Here is a 19,530-nt window from a genome sequence, read left to right on the forward strand (position 1 = left end):
CTATACTTTTTCTACATTTATTTATACTACAACCTTATTCCAAAATGCAGACAATACCCCACAACGACAATGTGAAAAGGTGTTCATTTTTCTCTCTAAAATTATTAAAAATAAAAAATCAAATGTACTAGGGCTGGGAATCTTTGGGCACCACAAGATTTCGATTTTGGGGGGTAACGATTCGATTCCGAATCGATTTTCGATTGAAAATCAATACTTTTTTAATAACATTGGGTGCCAGTTCTACGATTTACAACATTTTTCCATGATAAATGTCTATATTACTTAAACGAAAAATGTTTTTGTTTAATAAACTGCGACCCAAACATTTCAAAAAGTCAAATACAAATAAGGCAACATGAGAAGTATCCCACACTTCTAGAGTATATCTGTACAGCAAATATGGATCATCTACATCAGGGGTCACCAACCTTTTTGAAACCAAGAGCTACTTCTTGGGTAGTGATTAATGCGAAGGGCTACCAGTTTGATACACACTTAAATAAATTGCCAGAAATAGCCAATTTGCTCAATTTACCTTTAACTCTATGTTATTATTAATAATTAATGATATTTACACTTAATTGAACGGTTTAAAAAAGGAGAAAACACGAAAAAAATGACAATTAAATTTTGAAACATAGTTTATCTTCAATTTCGACTCTCTAAAATTCGAAATTCAACCGAAAAAAAGAAGAGAAAAACTAGCTAACTCGAATATTTTTGAAAAAATTCAAAAAAGAATTTATGGAACATCATTACTAATTTTTCCTGATTAAGATTAATTTTAGAATTTTGATGACATGTTTTAAATAGGTTAAAATCCAATCTGCACTTTGTTAGAATATATAACAAACTGGACCAAGCTATATTTCTAACAAAGACAAATCATTATTTTCTTCTAGATTTTCCAGAACAAACATTTTAAAAGAAATTCAAAAGACTTTGAAATAAGATTTAAATTTGATTCTACAGATTTTCTAGATTTGCCAGAATAATTTTTTTGAATTTTAATGATAATAGGTTTGAAGAAATATTTCACAAATATTCTTCGTCGAAAAAACAGAAGCTAAAATGAAGAATTAAATTACAATTAAAAAAATAAATTTACTTGAACAGTGATTTAAATTGTCAGGAAAGAAGAGGAAGGAAATTAAAAGGTAAATAGGTATATGTGTTTAAAAATCCTGAAATCATTTTTAAGGTTGGATTTTTTCTCTAAAATTGTCTTTCTGAAAGTTATAAGAAGCAAAGTAAAAAAAATGTATGAATTTATTTAAACAAGTGAAGACCAAGTCTTTAAAATATTTTCTTGGATTTTCAAATTCTATTTGAGTTTTGTCTCTCTTAGAATTAAAAATGTCGGGCAAAGTGAGACCAGCTTGCTAGTAAATAAATACAATTTAAAAAAATAGAGGCACCTCACTGGTAAGTGCTGCTATTTGAGCTATTTTTAGAACAGGCCAGCGGGCTACTCATCTGGTCCTTACGGGCTACCTGGTGCCCGCGGGCACCGCGTTGGTGACCCCTGATCTACATCAACAATATGGTTTGCCTGAGTGTCTCGACAGGACAGATTCAAAAAACTAATTTTTTTGTTGCTTTTTTAATTAATCGATAAAGAATCTTTTCAAGTAAGAATCACGATTCATTAGAAAATATTTTTTTGTTGTTGACACACCTAACGTGTATTCACAGCCTTTGCACAATACCTTGTTGATGCACCGTTGGCAGCAATTACAGCCTCAAGTCTTTTTGAATATGATGTTATAAGCTTGGCACACCTATCTTTGGGCAGTTTCACCCGTTCCTCTTTGCAGCACCTCTCAAGCTTCCTCGGGTTGGATGTCTCTGTACATTGCTGCACTCATATTTCCCTCTATCCTGGCTAGTCTCCAGTGCCTGCCGCTTAAAACCATCCCCACACCATGATGCTGCCACCACCACCATGCTTCACTGTAGGGATGGTATTGACCCGGTGATGAGCGGTGCCTGGTTTCCTCCAAACATGATGCCTGGCATTCACGCCAAAGAGTTCAATCTTTGTCTCATCAGACCAGACATTCTTGTTTCTCATGGTCTGAGAGTCTTTCAGATGCATTTTGGCAAACTCTTTACTCAGAAATGACTTCTGTCTAGGCCACTCTACCACACAGGCATGATTAGTGGTTTGCTGCTGAGATGGTTGTCCTTCTGGAAGGTTTTCCTCTCTCCACAGAGGAATGTTGTAGCTCTGACAGAGTGACCATCGGGTTCTTGGTCACGTCCCTGACTAGACTAAGATGAATGCAGCAATGTACAGAGGCATCCTGGACTAAAACTGACACTTTTCATCCAACCTGATGGAGCTTGAGAGGAGCTGCAAAAGAGAAAAGGGCAACACTGCCCAAATATAGGTGTGCCAAGCTTGTGGCATCCTATTCAAAAAGACGCGAGGCAATAATTTCTGCATCAACAAAGTATTGAGCAAGCTGTAAATAATTTTGTACATGAAATTAAAAAAAAATCCCATTTTAATTTGTAGAATTTTGAGGACACACATTTTGGAATAAGGCTATAACATAACAAAATGTGGAAATAATGAAGCGTTGTGAATACTTTCCAGATGCACTTTATTACAGCAAAAACAATCCATGTCATTAGCTTTTGTCCCACCTCATGGAATGAAATAATTTTATGAATTAACAAATTGTTGTCATTTAAATGTTTTCATGAAAAACAACATGGTACTGGGAGTGGCCCACTTGACGTCATGAAAAGTGTAAAGTCGCCTGAAGCTGTAAATTGCATGTAAGAATGTTGACTGTGAGTAACTTACCTTTAAGCAGCATGCATCATGCTGTACTTACAAGCCACCGGACTGGGCGACAAACCCGAGGCAAGGAAAATAGCCGTGGTGCTCGCCTTGGCTGGACCTCAGGGGGTTTTTGTTGGCGGACGTTGAAGGTAGGAATGCATTCGACGCAATCGTCTGAAAATTTGATGAACATCGCTCATTGAAGAAGAATGGAAATTTTGAAAGTAGTGTTTTGCTCACACGTGCAGCAATCAGCTCAAAGTTTGGAGCTGCAAGAATGGATGATCCGTGACCAGATTGTTTTTGGAGTTATGGACAAGAAGGTGAGGGAGAGGCTTCTGCAGGTAGCAGAATTAACGTTAGCAGTCTAAAATTGCTAGGCTAATGAATTAGACATGCAGCACGTCAGAACCTTTGGTGAAACCAGAAGGTACCTGGGTGCAGCAATGTGTAGGGGATGTCAAACTAATTTTAGCTCAGGGGCCGCATGGAGGAGAGCATATTCCCACATGGGCCGGACTGGTAAAATCATGGCACTAAAACTTAAAAATAAATACAAATTCAGATTGTTTTCTTTGACTTACTTTAGCCAAATATAGAACAAGAACATTCTGAAAATGTACACATTACAAATAATCGTCTTGGCAAAACACTTCAAGTTCGTTGAAAATTCTGAGGAAAAAAAATTGGTGGCGTTTCAAAAACACCATGAACAACAAAATGAACTTAGACTTTGTCTTAGTGTATTTACAAAGGTATTCAACTTTAAGCACTTCCTGTTTAGGATTCTCATGTCAGCAGTTAATTAAAAACGAAAAGCAATCGATTGTTCCCTCAAACCGCTGCATTGGTGAAATCCGCAACTGCCACAACACATTCATTTATCACCATTCATCCATTTTCTACCGCTTGTCCCTTTCAGGGTCGCGGGGGGTGCTGGAACCTATCTCATCTGCACTCGGGCGGAAGGCGGGGTACACCCTGGACAAGTCGCCACCTCATCGCAGGGCCAACACAGATAGACAGACAACATTCACACTCACATTCACACACTAGGGCCAATTTAGTGTTGCCAATCAACCTATCCCCAGGTGCATGTCTTTGGAAGTGGGAGGAAGCCAGAGGGAACCCACGCAGTCACGGGGAGAACATGCAAACGCCACACAGAAAGATCCCGAGCCCAGGATCGAACCCAGGACCTTCGTATTGTGAGGCACACGCACTAACCCCTGTGCCACCATTACCATTCAATTATTACCGTTATAATATTAACAAAACAGTTCTCAAAATGACACCATAGCCGAAATCAAGGTAACATAACTACAAACTTAACCAATGTGAACATAGTAGATTTAAGTATGACATAAAATAGAACAAATGCACAAACACACATTTTGCAATGGAGTTCAGGGTGCGCATCATGCATTCAACCAATTGCAAGCGCTGCATGGAACTCTAACTAAAACGATGATGGTCAAGTTGACTTAAGTCTTTGCATCTTACCGTTTAGTTATTCTATCCTTTGAGTAAATTATTTACAATGAAAGAAGATGTTGTGCGCCACCTGCTGCCAGCCACAACAGGAGCAGCTGATTGTTTGCACCTGTGCTAATTGGAGTAGTGGCAGCCAATCCAGTAGGGCGCTTAAAGTCAGCTGACACGTCATCTTTAAACACCGTCATGTGTGATGTGGGTTACACCTAAATTGCTATTGCGACATCCAGTGGACACATTTATAACAGCAGCTCATTTTTATATTTAGCAAACTGATTTTGCGGGCGGGATTAAACCTGTTCAGGCCCGCGGGTCATACGTTTGACACCCCCGGCGGTCTGGACGCGCAATAAAGCAAAACAATATGAAATACCAAAATAATTCAGGGGCTTTTAATTGCAAAAGATGTGAAACAAAACATGCTCAGAGGCTGAGTCCCGCCTATGGAAAACCCCGCCAAGATGTCAAAGGACAAAATAATTTAGCAAAACAATGTTTTTCCAAAGTGAGGATGTGTAAAAACACTAGAAGTAACTGCTCTATCTGACACATTCTTTGTAAATTGGTGCACACCATTTTTTGGAACACAGAAACAAAACAACTCAGTGGGAATGTCGTTGAACAAGATAAGTGGATGGAGCCTCGACGAGTGAACGGAACTGTAGTGACATTTAAGCCAGACACTGAAGCTAAGTTGATTAGTCGGCGTGACATCTAGGCAATGGAAATAAAGCCACAAATGGATCGAAATCATAACCCACTGAAGGCTTACAACTGTAGTGTTGTCCCGATACAAATATTTTGGTACAGGTAAAAACCAAAATGTTTTCTGATACTTTTCGATACTTTTCTAAATAAAGGGGACCACAAAAAATTGCATTATTGGCTTTATTTTAACAAAAAATCTTAGGGTACATTAAACATATGTTTCTTATTGCAAGTTTGTCCTTAAATAAAATAGTGAACATACGAGACAACTTGTCTTTTATTAGTAAGTAAACAAACAAAGGCTCCTAATTTAGTCTGCTGACATATGCAGTAACATATTGTGTCATTTATCATTCTATTATTTTGTCAAAATTATTAAGGACAAGTGGTAGAAAATGAATTATTAACCTACTTGTTCATTTACTGTTAATATCTGCTTACTTTCTCTTTTAACATGTTCTATCTACACTTCTGTTCAAATGTAATAATCACTTATTCTTCTGTTGTTTGGATGTTTTACATTAGTTTCGGATGATACCACAAATTTGGGTATCAATCCGATACCAAGTAGTTACAGGATCATATATTGGTCATTGTGGAGGGGGGCGTGGCCTGCGGGCCTGCAGCGGAACGGGGTGTGCCAGGACCGGCCTCGGAGTCAGCGACAGGTGCGTAGATGGCCCAGGTGGACCTTATTATCTAATCACCTGTCGCTCTGTTTGAGTAGCAGCCGGGAGGAGAGACATTGTTGGAGCTGGGGGAGAGCGAGAGCAAGACGGACAGTCACAAAAAAGACAATTGCTGAAAAGCAACACAGAGACTTTATTTGAAAAAATAAACTGTATCGTGAACCTGCAGCAGGCTCTCATGTCGGTGTTTGGTGGTCCAAAGAACCCCCTGGAGGGCAACCTCCACAGTCATATTCAAAGTCCTCATGTGTCCAGGGACGTATTTCCTGAGTTTATAAACATAATACAAATGTTTAAAAACCAAAGAACATGATGTAATGCCAAAAAATATCGATGTAATCATAGTAGTAGCGACAAGATACGCACCTGTACTTGGTATCATTACAGTGGATGCTAGGTGTAAATCCACCCATGGCGTTTGTTTACATTTTGACACCGGTGAGCTATAGTGTGTAGTGAAGCATGTTTAGCTATTCCTCGTCCTGCAGGGATGATACTTGTAAGAAACTTACGTTATTTGTCGCCATGGAGACAAGGATTAATGATTTAGAAGTAGCTAAAACACTGCTGACTGCGCATGGACATTAGCCGCTAGCTACCATGTCTCTTCCTGAGGGCGTTTCAGTGTTATAGCTTCACTTTATCGTTAGTTTTTAAGCCAAAATGCTTCCGTTCTCCCTTTTCTGTCTACACACTGTGTCTGCTTGTAAGTACTCCATGATTGTGCACTGCCGAACATGCTCCTCTGCTCGTAAAACCAGCAATGTCATGACGTGACGACTCCGGAGGCGGTATAGTATCGAATATGATTCATTACAACGCTAGTCAACTCACAAAGACTTTGGGAAGAAGCAAGCTCAAAATGTGTCTAGTTGAAAAGGGACACAAAGCATAACGGACACTATGGACTGTTTTGTTCTTATTGAACAGTTTATTTAACAACAGTTATATACAAATTATATTGTCACTAATAAAGCCAGTCTTGGCATCAAACGCTGGTGCGCGGGGATCAGATAGCTGGCGATGCGAGAGAAAAAGAGATCGAGAGAGAGAGAGACAGACTATATCTCTGGACTTTATCTCCTGGGCACCCATCTGCTGTCCAGTCATAAACTACAAACAATAAGGGAGAAACCCAATTAGTCAAATGACACACAATTGAAGGCGCAACAAAATTAAAGCTATGGGGAAGGTGCAATAACTCATGTTTGCTGTAGCTCCCGAGGGGCACGAATCCGAGTGTGTGAAAAACTAGGCCTGGTGAAGAGAGTGTACAAACGCCAGTGATCCTGGCAAATTTAAAGGGTTTGGACTGTTACCGTAGTTCACTTGAAGTTGAGCTGAGAAAAGATGCACAACCAGTTATTCATGCTCCACGACTAGTTCCAGTACCGTTAAGAGAGAAGCTGAAACAGGAACGAGATCTATAGCCACGGGAAATCAATAGACCGACGTTCGTCTGCCGTCATTGACACGTAGATCTGAGTGTCAGCTGCATAGCTGTGATAGGTATTAGCTGGCCGAATGGCAGCATCTACATATTGAACAATAGGGCTCCCAGTATTTACCCCTGAGGAACCTGTGGTTGGGCCTAAAGCCTGATTGGAAAGTATCAAACATCTTGTTAGACGGGAGAAAGTCGTTAGGCTGTTGGTATACAACTTTTTCAAGGACTGCCCAAAAACGGCAGGTCTGATATATGCTGATAGTTCAGTACTGTGGAATAAGATTTAGGATACTCTCAGGCCATTCAATCAGTCGCAACTGGACTGTTCAGCGTGTCTTAGAAGTCGTTTCGCCTCTCGTTCAAACAGGCTTCATCAGTTTACGCTCATAGACTTAGACTGGACAGATCTTAACTAGATCTATAAGTGTGAACTGACGAAGCCCGTTCGGACGAGAGGTGAAACGTGTTCGAAGACAAACTGAAAAGCCAAGTTGCGACTGATTGAATGGCATAAGTCTTATTCCACAGCACTGAACTATGAGCCCTTATCAAACCTGCCATTTATGGTCAAAGTCCTTGGAAAGTTGTACACCAACACCCGTATTACTTTTTCCTGTCCATGTTTAATACTTTTCAATCAGGCTTTAGGCCCAACCACAGGTTTCTCAGGGGTAAATTTTGGGACCCGTATTGTTCCGTATGTACCATTAGATCCTGAGAATGCAATGACCCGGATGAATGAGAACATCCATAGAAAAGACTCAGAATAATAACAAAGATAGCTTGTTAATCTCTGTCTGAGGAAAGGTCTCGCTCTGATGAGTTATAAAGAGACACTCAAAACTGATGCTATTTCTTCAGGAAATTAGGCCAAAATGTCCTGGAAGGCTAGTCTGTAATGGTATTAGGACAAGTAGTAATAGGTCAGTCACGGACGATCCAGCTCTTTAAAAGTTGATTGTTAAAGCCGCACGTTATTGGTCCAAATGAACGAATGAATTATTTGTATATAGGGCTTTACATTGAGAAACCTGTGGTGGTGGTAAGCTACATGTATTCCAGTGACCAAGGTGGGTGAAGTGTCCTTTCTAGGGACACAATGGCAGTGACTCGGATGGCGGAAGCTGGACTCAAACCAGAAAACCTCAAGGTTCCGGATGGCGGCTGTACCCGCCGAGCAACTCCGCCCACATGTGGTACAGAATTTGAGAGGCACTTTGTTTTTTCTGCAAATACTGTGTGCAGCTGCTGAGGATGAATTGTCGTCTCTTCCTGTCTACAACCAAATTTGTCTCTTGGAAGGCGGCTCGTTATTTCTGCACCTGTGTGTCGGTGAGACTGTTGATGTGGCGAACGCTCGCACGGAGGTAGATGGCATCTCCGCCGCTCCCTCCCTCTTATCGGCGCCGCAGATAGAGGTCGGGGGAGGCACCCGTGGGACGGGGGCGATGAGTCACCCTGATGGTGGTCTTATCTTATGATGAATGAGTGCAGGTGTAGCGCTCGGCACATCCTAATCATGTCTGCATATGTGAATAAATCACCATCCTGTGCAGCGTGGTGAGGTGAATTCGTGTTGCGTTCACTGACCGCCTTCATGTGGGCACAAAGGAGCATTATCTAAAACATTCTTGTCTCTCGTTAAGACACAGGATCTTTCTTCTTCCTGATCCGTGTGACTTCACAGTGAGCAATTTTTTTTCCCCTGCGGCTATAATCCCACACTGGGCTTGTTTGATTTTGTGTCCCGCCTCCAGCCCCGCTCCTCCTTCCCAGAAGAGTCCAGCTAGCATCCTGGTGGCTTCTAGCCTGAATCCATTCCACGTCCTTATCGCTGGTTCCACATTGACGCTCTAGGATGGGGGCGTTGGAGATTAACTCCTTATACAACACTCACTGAATTACATGTATCCCCTCAAATAAACGCCCCCACTCCTTTGATAATCACCAGGTGCAAGGTCCAATTAAAACAAATAAACAGCTAATGTTTTAACCTTAAAAATTTCAGAAAGTCCACTCACTGAATTGTCGAATTTCCTCAAATAGAGGCCTCCACTCAAATTGACACCGTACTTTTAAATAATCATGGGTTGCAAAGTCTGCTTAAACTAAAATAACGTATTGTTTCCCTTAGGAAAAAAATAAAGAAATTCTACTCCTTGAATTATCGTATTTCTTCAAATAGAGGCCTCCACTCAAATTGACACCACACCTCCATTAATCATTGGGTTGAAGGTCTGCTTAAACTAATGAAGTTAGTTTTTTTACCCTATGTAAACGCATTACAGGAATTCCACTAAGTACTAATTTTTCTTCAAATAAAAGTCTACTCAAATTGGCACCATACTTTTAATTAATCATTGGTTGCAAAGTCTGCTTAAACTAAATAACGTATTGTTTCCCTTAGGAAAAAATATAGAAATTCCACTCCTTGAATTATCGTATTTCTTCAAATAGAGGCCTCCACTCAAATTGACACCGTACCTCAATTAATTATTGGGTTGAAGGTCTGCTTAAACTAATGAAGTTAGTTTTTTTTACCTTATGGAAACGCAATACAGGAATTCCACTAAATACTATTTTTTCTTCAAATAAAAGTCTACTCAAATTGACACCATACTTTTAATTAATCATTGGTTGCAAAGTCTGCTTAAACTAAAAAACGTATTGTTTCCCTTAGAAAAAAAAAAATAGAAATTCCACTCCTTGAATTATTGTATTTCTTGAAATAGAGGCCTTCACTCAAATTGACACCACACCTCAATTAATCATTGGGTTGAAGGTCCGCTTAAACTAATGAAGTTAGTTTTTTTACCTTATGGAAACGCAATACAGGAATTCCACTAAGTACTATTTTTTCTTCAAATAAAAGTCTACTCAAATTGACACCATACTTTTAATTAATCATTGGTTGCAAAGTCTGCTTAAACTAAAAAACGTATTGTTTCCCTTAGAAAAAAAAAAATAGAAATTCCACTCCTTGAATTATTGTATTTCTTGAAATAGAGGCCTTCACTCAAATTGACACCACACCTCAATTAATCATTGGGTTGAAGGTCCGCTTAAACTAATGAAGTTAGTTTTTTTACCTTATGGAAACGCAATACAGGAATTCCACTAAGTACTATTTTTTCTTCAAATAAAAGTCTACTCAAATTGACACCATACTTTTAATTAATCATTGGTTGCAAAGTCTGCTTAAACTAAAAAACGTATTGTTTCCCTTAGAAGAAAAAAAATAGAAATTCCACTCCTTGAATGATCGTATTTCTTCAAATAGAGGCCTCCACTCAATATGACACCACTCCTCAATTAATCATTGGGTTGAAGGTCCGCTTAAACTAATGAAGTTAGTTTTTTTACCCTATGGAAACGCATTACAGGAATTCCACTGAGTACTATTTTTTCTTAAAATAAAAGTCTCTACTCAAATTGACACCATACTTTTAATTAATCATTGGTTGCAAAGTCTACTTAGACTAAAAAACGTATTGTTTCCCTTAGGTAAAAAATATAGAAATTCCACTCCTTGAATTATCGTATTTCTTCAAATAGAGGCCTCCACTCAAATTGACACCACACCTCAATTAATCATTGGGTTGAAGGTCCGCTTAAACTAATGAAGTTAGTTTTTTTACCCTATGGAAACGCATTACAGGAATTCCACTAAGTACTAATTTTTCTTCAAATAAAAGTCTCTGCTCAAATTGACAACATGCTTTTAATTTACCATGGGTTGCAAAGTCTACTTAAACTAAAAAACGTATTGTTTCCCTTAGGAAAAAAATATAGAAATTCCACTCCTTGAATTATCGTATTTCTTCAAATAGAGGCCTCCATTCAAATTGACACCGCACCTCAATTAATCATTGGGTTGAAGGTCTGCTTAAACTAATGAAGTTAGTTTTTTTACCTTATGGAAACGCAATACAGGAATTCCACTAAGTACTATTTTTTCTTCAAATAAAAGTCTACTCAAATTGACACCATACTTTTAATTAATCATTGGTTGCAAAGTCTGCTTAAACTAAAAAAACGTATTGTTTCCCTTAGAGAAAAAAAAAAAGAAATTCCACTCCTTGAATTATCGTATTTCTTGAAATAGAGGCCTCCACTCAATTTGACACCACTCCTCAATTAATCATTGAGTTGAAGGTCCGCTTAAACTAATGAAGTTAGTTTTTTTACCCTATGGAAACGCATTACAGGAATTCCACTAAGTACTATTTTTTCTTAAAATAAAAGTCTCTACTCAAATTGACACCATACTTTTAATTAATCATTGGTTGCAAAGTCTACTTAAACTAAAAAACGTATTGTTTCCCTTAGGAAAAAAATATAGAAATTCCACTCCTTGAATCATCGTATTTCTTCAAATAGAGGCCTCCACTCAAATTGACACCACACCTCAATTAATCATTGGGTTGAAGGTCCGCTTAAACTAATGAAGTTAGTTTTTTTACCCTATGAAAACGCATTACAGGAATTCCACTAATGACTATTTTTTCTTCAAATAAAAGTCTCTACTCAAATTGACACCATACTTTTAATTAATCATTGGTTGCAAAGTCTGCTTAAACTAAAAAACTTATTGTTTCCCTTGGGAAAAAAATAAAGAAATTCTACTCTTGAATTATCGTATTTCTTCAAATAGAGGCCTCCACTCAAATTGACACCACACCTCAATTAATCATTGGGTTGAAGGTCCGCTTAAACTAATGAAGTTCGTTTTTTTACCCTATAGAAACGCATTACAGGAATTCCACTAAGTACTAATTGTTCTTCAAATAAAAGTCTCTACTCAAATTGACACCATACTTTTAATTAATCATGGGTTGCAAAGTCTGCTTAAACTAAAAAACGTATTGTTTCCCTTAGGAAAAAATATAGAAATTCCACTCCTTGAATTATCGTATTTCTTCAAATAGAGGCTTCCACTCAAATTGACACCGCACCTCAATTAATCATTGGGTTGAAGGTCTGCTTAAACTAATGAAGTTAGTTTTTTTACCTTATGGAAACGCAATACAGGAATTCCACTAAGTACTATTTTTTCTTCAAATAAAAGTCTACTCAAATTGACACCATACTTTTAATTAATCATTGGTTGCAAAGTCTGCTAAAACTAGAAAACGTATTGTTTCCCTTAGAAAAAAAAATATAGAAATTCCACTCCTTGAATTATCGTATTTCTTCAAATAGAGGCCTCCACTCAATTTGACACCACTCCTCAATTAATCATTGGGTTGAAGGTCCGCTTAAACTAATGAAGTTAGTTTTTTTTACCCTATGGAAACGCATTACAGGAATTCCACTAAGTACTATTTTTTCTTAAAATAAAAGTCTCTACTCAAATTGACACCATACTTTTAATTAATCATTGGTTGCAAAGTCTACTTAAACTAAAAAACGTATTGTTTCCCTTAGGTAAAAAAATATAGAAATTCCACTCCTTGAATTATCGTATTTCTTCAAATAGAGGCCTCCACTCAAATTGACACCACACCTCAATTAATCATTGGGTTGAAGGTCTGCTTAAACTAATGACGTTAGTTTTTTTACCCTATGGAATTGCATTACAGGAATTCAATCAATCAATCAATGTTTATTTATATAGCCCTAAATCACAAGTGTCTCAAAGGGCTGTACAAGCCACAACGACATCCTCGGTACAGAGCCCACATACGGGCAAGGAAAAACTCACCCCAGTGGGACGTCGGTGAATGACTATGAGAAACCTTGGAGAGGACCGCATATGTGGGTAACCCCCCCCCCCTCTAGGGGAGACCGAAAGCAACGGATGTCGAGTGGGTCTGACATAACATTGTGAAAGTCCAGTCCACAGTGGATCCAACACATCAGCGGGAGTCCAGTCCAACAGGAAACCATCCCGAGCGGAGACGGGTCAGCAGCGCAGAGATGTCCCCAACCGATGCACAGGCTAGTGGTCCACCCGGGGTCCCGGCTCTGGACAGCCAGCACTTCATCCATGGCCACCGGACCTATGCAACTCCCCCTCGCAAGGGACAGGGGAGAAGAGGAGAGAAGAAAAGAAACGGCAGATCAACTGGTCTAAAAAAGGGGGGGTCTATTTAAAGGCTAGATTATACAAATGAGTTTTAAGATGGGACTTAAATGCTTCTACTGAGGTAGCATCTCTAACTGTTACCGGGAGGGCATTCCAGAGTACTGGAGCCCGAATAGAAAACGCTCTATAGCCCGCAGACTTTTTTTTGGCTCTGGGAATCACTAATAAGCCGGAGTTCTTTGAACGCAGATTTCTTGTCGGGACATATGGTACAATACAATCGGCGAGATAGGCTGGAGCTAAACCGTGTAATATTTTATACGTAAGTAGTAAAACCTTAAAGTCGCATCTTAAGTGCACAGGAAGCCAGTGCAAGTGAGCCAGTATAGGTATATATATATGTATATATATAAAGGTATATACAGTATAGGCGTAATATGATCAAACTTTCTTGTTTTTGTCAAAAGCCTTGCAGCCGCATTTTGTACCAACTGTAATCTTTTAATGCTAGACATAGGGAGGCCCGAAAATAATACGTTACAGTAATCGAGACGAGACGTAACGAACGCATGAATAATGATCTCAGCGTCGCTAGTGGACAAGATGGAACGAATTTTAGCGATATTACGGAGATGAAAGAAGGCCGTTTTAGTAACACTCTTAATGTGTGACTCAAACGAGAGAGTTGGGTCGAAGATAATACCCAGATTCTTTACCGAGTCTCCTTGTTTAATTGTTTGGTTGTCAAATGTTAAGGTGGTATTATTAAATAGATGTTGGTGTCTAGCAGGACCGATAATCAGCATTTCCGTTTTCTTAGCGTTGAGTTGCAAAAAGTTAGCGGACATCCATTGTTTAATTTCATTAAGACACGCCTCCAGCTGACTACAGTCCGGCGTGTTGGTCAGCTTTAGGGGCATGTAGAGTTGAGTGTCATCAGCATAACAGTGAAAGCTAACACCGTACTTGCGTATGATGTCACCCAGCGGCAGCATGTAAATACTAAAGAGTGCAGGGCCAAGAACCGAACCCTGGGGAACTCCGCACGTTACCTTGACATAGTCCGAGGTCACATTGTTATGGGAGACGCACTGCATCCTGTCAGTAAGATAAGAGTTAAACCAAGACAAGGCTAAGTCTGACATACCAATACGTGTTTTGATACGCTCTAATAAAATATTATGATCGACGGTATCGAAAGCGGCGCTAAGATCAAGAAGCAGCAACATAGATGACGCATCAGAATCCATCGTTAGCAATAGATCATTAGTCATTTTTGCGAGGGCTGTCTCCGTAGAGTGATTTGCCCTGAAACCGGATTGAAAAGGTTCACAGAGATTGTTAGTCACTAAGTGTTCATTTAGCTGCTGTGCAACAGTTTTTTCGAGAATTTTGGAAATAAACGGAAGGTGGGAGACCGGTCGGTAGTTTACCATGAGGTCAGGATCGAGGTTAGGTCTTTTGAGCAGAGGATGAATAACCGCTTTTTTGAATGCTAGAGGAACAGTACCGGAGGAAAGTGATAAGTTTATAATATTTAACACTGATGGACCTAATAATACAAACAGTTCCTTGATAAGTTTCCCAGGAAGTGGGTCAAGTAAACATGTTGTTTGTTTTATCCCACTTACACGCTGTAATAATTCCTCTAATGTTATTTCATCAAAAATAGAGAGACTATTTTGGAGGGCAGTGTCCGTCGTATATACAGTCGTATTTGTGTTAATAGAGCCCAGTTGTAGCTGGGATGCGTTGTCTTTAATCTCCTTTCTAATGAGTTCTATTTTCTTATTAAAGAAATTCATAAAATCATCTGCCGAGTGGGTGGAGCTACTGGGAGGAGTCCCTTGTTGGGTTAGCGATGCTACTGTACTAAACAGAAATTTAGGATCGTTTTTGTTGAGGCGGATGAGATTTGAGTAGTATTTAGCTTTAGCTAAGGTAAGCATGCGTTTATAAGTTATTAAACTATCACTCCATGCTTGATGGAAAACCTCAAGTTTAGTCGCGCGCCATTTGCGTTCCAGTTTTCTACATGATAATTTATGAGCTCTAATTTCTTCTGTAAACCATGGGGTGCGCCTTTTAGGGGCCCTTTTTTGCTTTAGCGGTGCTATACTATCAATAATTTCGCGCAAGGCATCGTCAAAGTTGTTAGTGAGTTTATCAATAGAGCCGACATAATTTGGGAATGGTGCTATTACCGAAGGCAGTAGGTCAGCAAGAGTCATCGTTGTGGCAGCATTAATGTTGCGGCCGCTATAGCAGTTATTATTATTATTAGCTTGTTGACAAAGAGTCAAAACTTCAAATTTTATAAGGTAATGATCGGACATTACTTTAGTATATGGAAGTATCATAACTTTGGAGGTGGTGACACCCCTGACAAGCACTAGATCTATTGTATTACCGTTGCGATGCGTGGGTTCATGTATTATTTGTGTAAGACCACAGCTATCAATTATGGTTTGGAGCGCCACGCACTGAGGGTCCGATGGGGTATTCATATGGATATTAAAGTCCCCCATTATGATTATATTGTCGGCGTGCGTCACTAGATCAGCAACGAACTCTGAGAATTCACTGATAAAGTCCGAATAGGGCCCAGGGGGGCGGTAGATAACAGCCAGGTCGAGAGGTAGCGGTGTGACAGACCTCATAGTAAGCACCTCAAACGATTTATATTTATTATTTAGGTTAGGGGTAAGGTTGAAATTTTCATTGTATATTAGTGCGACACCCCCTCTAAGTACTAAGTACTAATTTTTCTTCAAATAAAAGTCTCTACTCAAATTGACACCATACTTTTAATTAATCATTGGTTGCAAAGTCTACTTAAACTAAAAACGTATTGTTTCCCTTAGGTAAAAAATATAGAAATTCCACTCCTTGAATTATCGTATTTCTTTAAATAGAGGCCTCCACTCAAATTGACACCACACCTCAATTAATCATTGGGTTGAAGGTCCGCTTAAACTAATGAAGTTAGTTTTTTTTACCCTATGGAAACGCATTACAGGAATTCCACTAAGTACCATTTTTTTCTTAAAATAAAAGTCTCTACTCAAATTGACACCATACTTTTAATTAATCATTGGTTGTAAAGTCTACTTAAACTAAAAAACGTATTGTTTCCCTTAGGTAAAAAATATAGAAATTCCACTCCTTGAATTATCATATTTCTTCAAATAGAGGCCTCCGCTCAAATTGACACCACACTTCAATTAATCATTGAGGTGTGACATCGCATTGACAAAGATAAGACCTTCTGGAGGAAAGTTCTGTGGTCAGATGAAACAAAAAATTAGCTGTTTGGCCACAATACCCAGCAATATGTTTGGAGGAGAAAAGGGGAGGCCTTTAATCCCAGGAACACCATGCTTACCGTCAAGCATGGTGGTAGTATCACGCTCTGGGCCTGTTTTGCTGCCAATGGAACTGGTGCTTTACAGAGAGTAAATGGGACAATGAAAAAGGAGGATTACCTCCAAATTCTTCAGGACAACCTAAAATCATCAGCCCGGAGGTTGGGTCTTGAGCGCAGTTGGGTGTTCCAACAAGACAATGACCCCAAACACACGTCAAAAGTGGTAAAGGAATGGCTAAATCAGGCTAGAATTAAGGTTTTAGAATGGCCTTCCCAAAGTCCTGACTTAAACGTGTGGACAATGCTGAAGCAACAAGTCCATGTCAGAAAACCAACAAATTTAGCTGAACTGCACCAATTTTGTCAAGAGGAGTGGTCAAAAATTCAAGCAGAAGCTTGTGGATGGCTACCAAAAGCGCCTTATTGCTGTGAAACTTGCCAAGGGACATGTAAGCAAATATTAACATTGCTGTATGTTTACTTTTGACCCGGCAGATTTGCTCACTGTGGAGGACTCGCACCTCCGGGTTCCTCGGACCACCGATGACGGACATGACAGGCTCGTTTGTAGTGGAGAACAATGATTTATTTTTCAATAAATCTGCTTCTCTTGCTCCTCTGCTTTTCAGCACTCGCCTCTGGCGACAGTCGCGCTCTTCCGGTCGCTTTTCAGCCTCCCGCGTCTCCGTCTCCGTCTTGCTCTCACTTTCGCTCGGGCTCGGGCTCGGGCTCGGGCTCGGGTTCTCTCTCGATCCTCAACTCCAACAACTCCAACTTCTCCCACCCCGTCCTTCTCGGCAGCTGCCCTTTTGTAGCGTGACAGGTGATCAGACAACTGCGCCCAGGTGGGCCATCTACGCACCTGTCGCCGATCTCGGAGCCGGCCCCGGCACACTCAAGACAGCCATGACATTATGTTCTTTACACGTGTATGTAAACTTTTGACCACGACTGTATATAACCGGCGGTGACTGTGATTAGTGCGGCTGATAGGTTTTAGGGTTCCGAGGCGTAAAAACAGGAAGCGAAATTGAGATTTTGCACAATGATCTGACTCATTCCTGCCGACCTCACTTGTGTCAAATCTGCTGTGACGGCACAAAGACAAGAACTTCCTCGTCGCGTGCCGTGACGGCGATAAAAGTGCATCGAGCGCTTCCAATGATTTCAACATCTGATCTTTCTCTTCCCGTCAGAGCGCCGTCAGCGGGTGAGGTGGTCTGTTAATCGCCGCACGTCATGGGCGCCAGTTGTCATGCACATCCGTGTCCCAGAGCCTCCTACAAGGTCCGAGCACCTGCGACGCCGTGACAGCTGCCGGGGCGGACGTTGCCGGTCGCCGACAGCATGACGCGCGTGGACTACAAGTACACCCTGCTGGGCTCCCCGCCGGACGACTACTGCCAGAGACCGTTGCTGCTGCAGGTGGACGAGGCGCTTGTCAACCTGTTCACCATCCTGGAGGTGAAACGGGAGCGCCCCAGGACGTGGCGGGCGCTGGGCGGCGCCCCCAAGGTCCGCTTCTACGGCCTCCTCTTCGGCGTGGCCGTCATGTTCCTCGTCATGGCTTCGTACGTCCTGACCGGGGACAAGAAGGGTCTGCTGCTCACGCCGTCGCCGTATCACATCGGCGGCCTGGTCAGCCCCGGACCCTTCGCCTTCAACGTGTCGGCGGTCAAGGACTACGCACACATGCAGCTGGTGGTCAAGTCCATCGAGTCCAAAGTGGTGTTCACCGGTTGGCGGCAGATTCCAGAACGCACGGCGTTGGTTCAAAGCGAGCAACATGTGAGTACAGTTGAACCTCCATTTACTATCAAAAAGTTCATATAGTGAAGCAAAGTTCTCCGTAAGAAACAATGTAGCTATGAACTAGTGTCATGATCCGTGGTCCGGGTCATGTTTTTGTTATGTTCTGTTAGTTTTGGACTCTTTTAGTTCCTGTTTGACACCTGAGTTTGTTTTAGTTACCATGGCTACTTATGATTTTCACCTGCCTCTGGTGTTCGGGACGCGCACCTGCTGCTAATCAGAGGACTATTTAAGCCTGCCTTTGCCAGTCAGTCGTCCTGGCGTCATTAGTTGTTTGCCTCATGCCTGGACTACGTAATGTCAAAACGAGGGCCTTGGAGTGTTGTGTTTTCCCGGAATGCAAAGGAAAGTTGGCGCGGGCAAGGCGTGAAGGTAAGGACATGTTTATTTTTACACTAAAAAAAGGCAGCAAACAAAAGGCGCGCACAATGGCGGAGAACAAACTTGACTAATGAAACAAAAGACTAGCACAGAGGCAATTAACTATGAACATGAAACAAAAACACTTACTGTGGCATGGCGTGACGCATGAACTATAGTAAACAAGAATCTCATGGGTAGCAGAGGTAGTAAGGATAATGTCACCAGGACGATCAACAGAAAAATACAGGTTTAAATAACAGTGGCATGATTAGTGACAGGTGTGTGAGTTCAAATGAATCAGGTGCGTGACATGAGGACAGGTGAAAACTAATGGTCGCTATGGTGACAAAACAAAAACAAACAAGAGTGCACAAAGAGTCCAAAAACCAAACCTGAACGTAACCAAAACAAAACATGATCACACAGACATGACACGTAAGTCTTAGTTGTTTCATGCCACAGTTTCGTGTTGGTTTCATGCCACAGTTTCGTGTTTTTTCTATGACATAGTTAATGCTAGTTGTTTCATGCCACAGTTTCGTGTTTGTTCTATGACATAGTTAATGCTAGTTGTTTCATGCCACAGTTTCGTGTTGGTTTCATGCTTCAGTTTCGTGTTTGTTGTATGCCATAGTTAATGCTAGTTGTTTCATGCCACAGTTTCGTGTTGGTTTCATGCCACAGTTTCGTGTTTGTTCTATGACATAGTTAATACTAGTTGTTTCATGCCACAGTTTCGTGTTGGTTTCATGCCACAGTTTCGTGTTTGTTCTATGCCATAGTTAATGCTAGTTGTTTCATGCCACAGTTTCGTGTTGGTTTCAT

General features: G+C 40.6%; 1 protein-coding gene across 8 annotated transcripts in view; it reads left to right on the plus strand.

Moving 5' to 3' along the window:
• Window positions 1–19,530, plus strand: part of LOC133654925 (carbohydrate sulfotransferase 15-like) — a 106,148-nt gene that overhangs the window by 52,890 nt on the left and 33,728 nt on the right. For 7 of the 8 annotated variants that reach the window (XM_062054795.1, XM_062054801.1, XM_062054799.1 and 4 more), the window contains one exon: window positions 17,727–18,318. In XM_062054795.1, the coding sequence (XP_061910779.1) occupies window positions 17,878–18,318 (441 nt within the window). In that variant the 5' untranslated portion in view covers window positions 17,727–17,877. Of the gene's footprint in view, window positions 1–3,989; window positions 4,006–17,726; window positions 18,319–19,530 lie in introns of those variants that run through there. The other variant, XM_062054802.1, reaches the window with a different exon arrangement.

The sequence above is a fragment of the Entelurus aequoreus genome, linkage group LG08, assembly GCF_033978785.1.
Source record: "Entelurus aequoreus isolate RoL-2023_Sb linkage group LG08, RoL_Eaeq_v1.1, whole genome shotgun sequence".
In the NCBI taxonomy this organism is placed as follows: Eukaryota; Metazoa; Chordata; class Actinopteri; order Syngnathiformes; family Syngnathidae; genus Entelurus; species Entelurus aequoreus.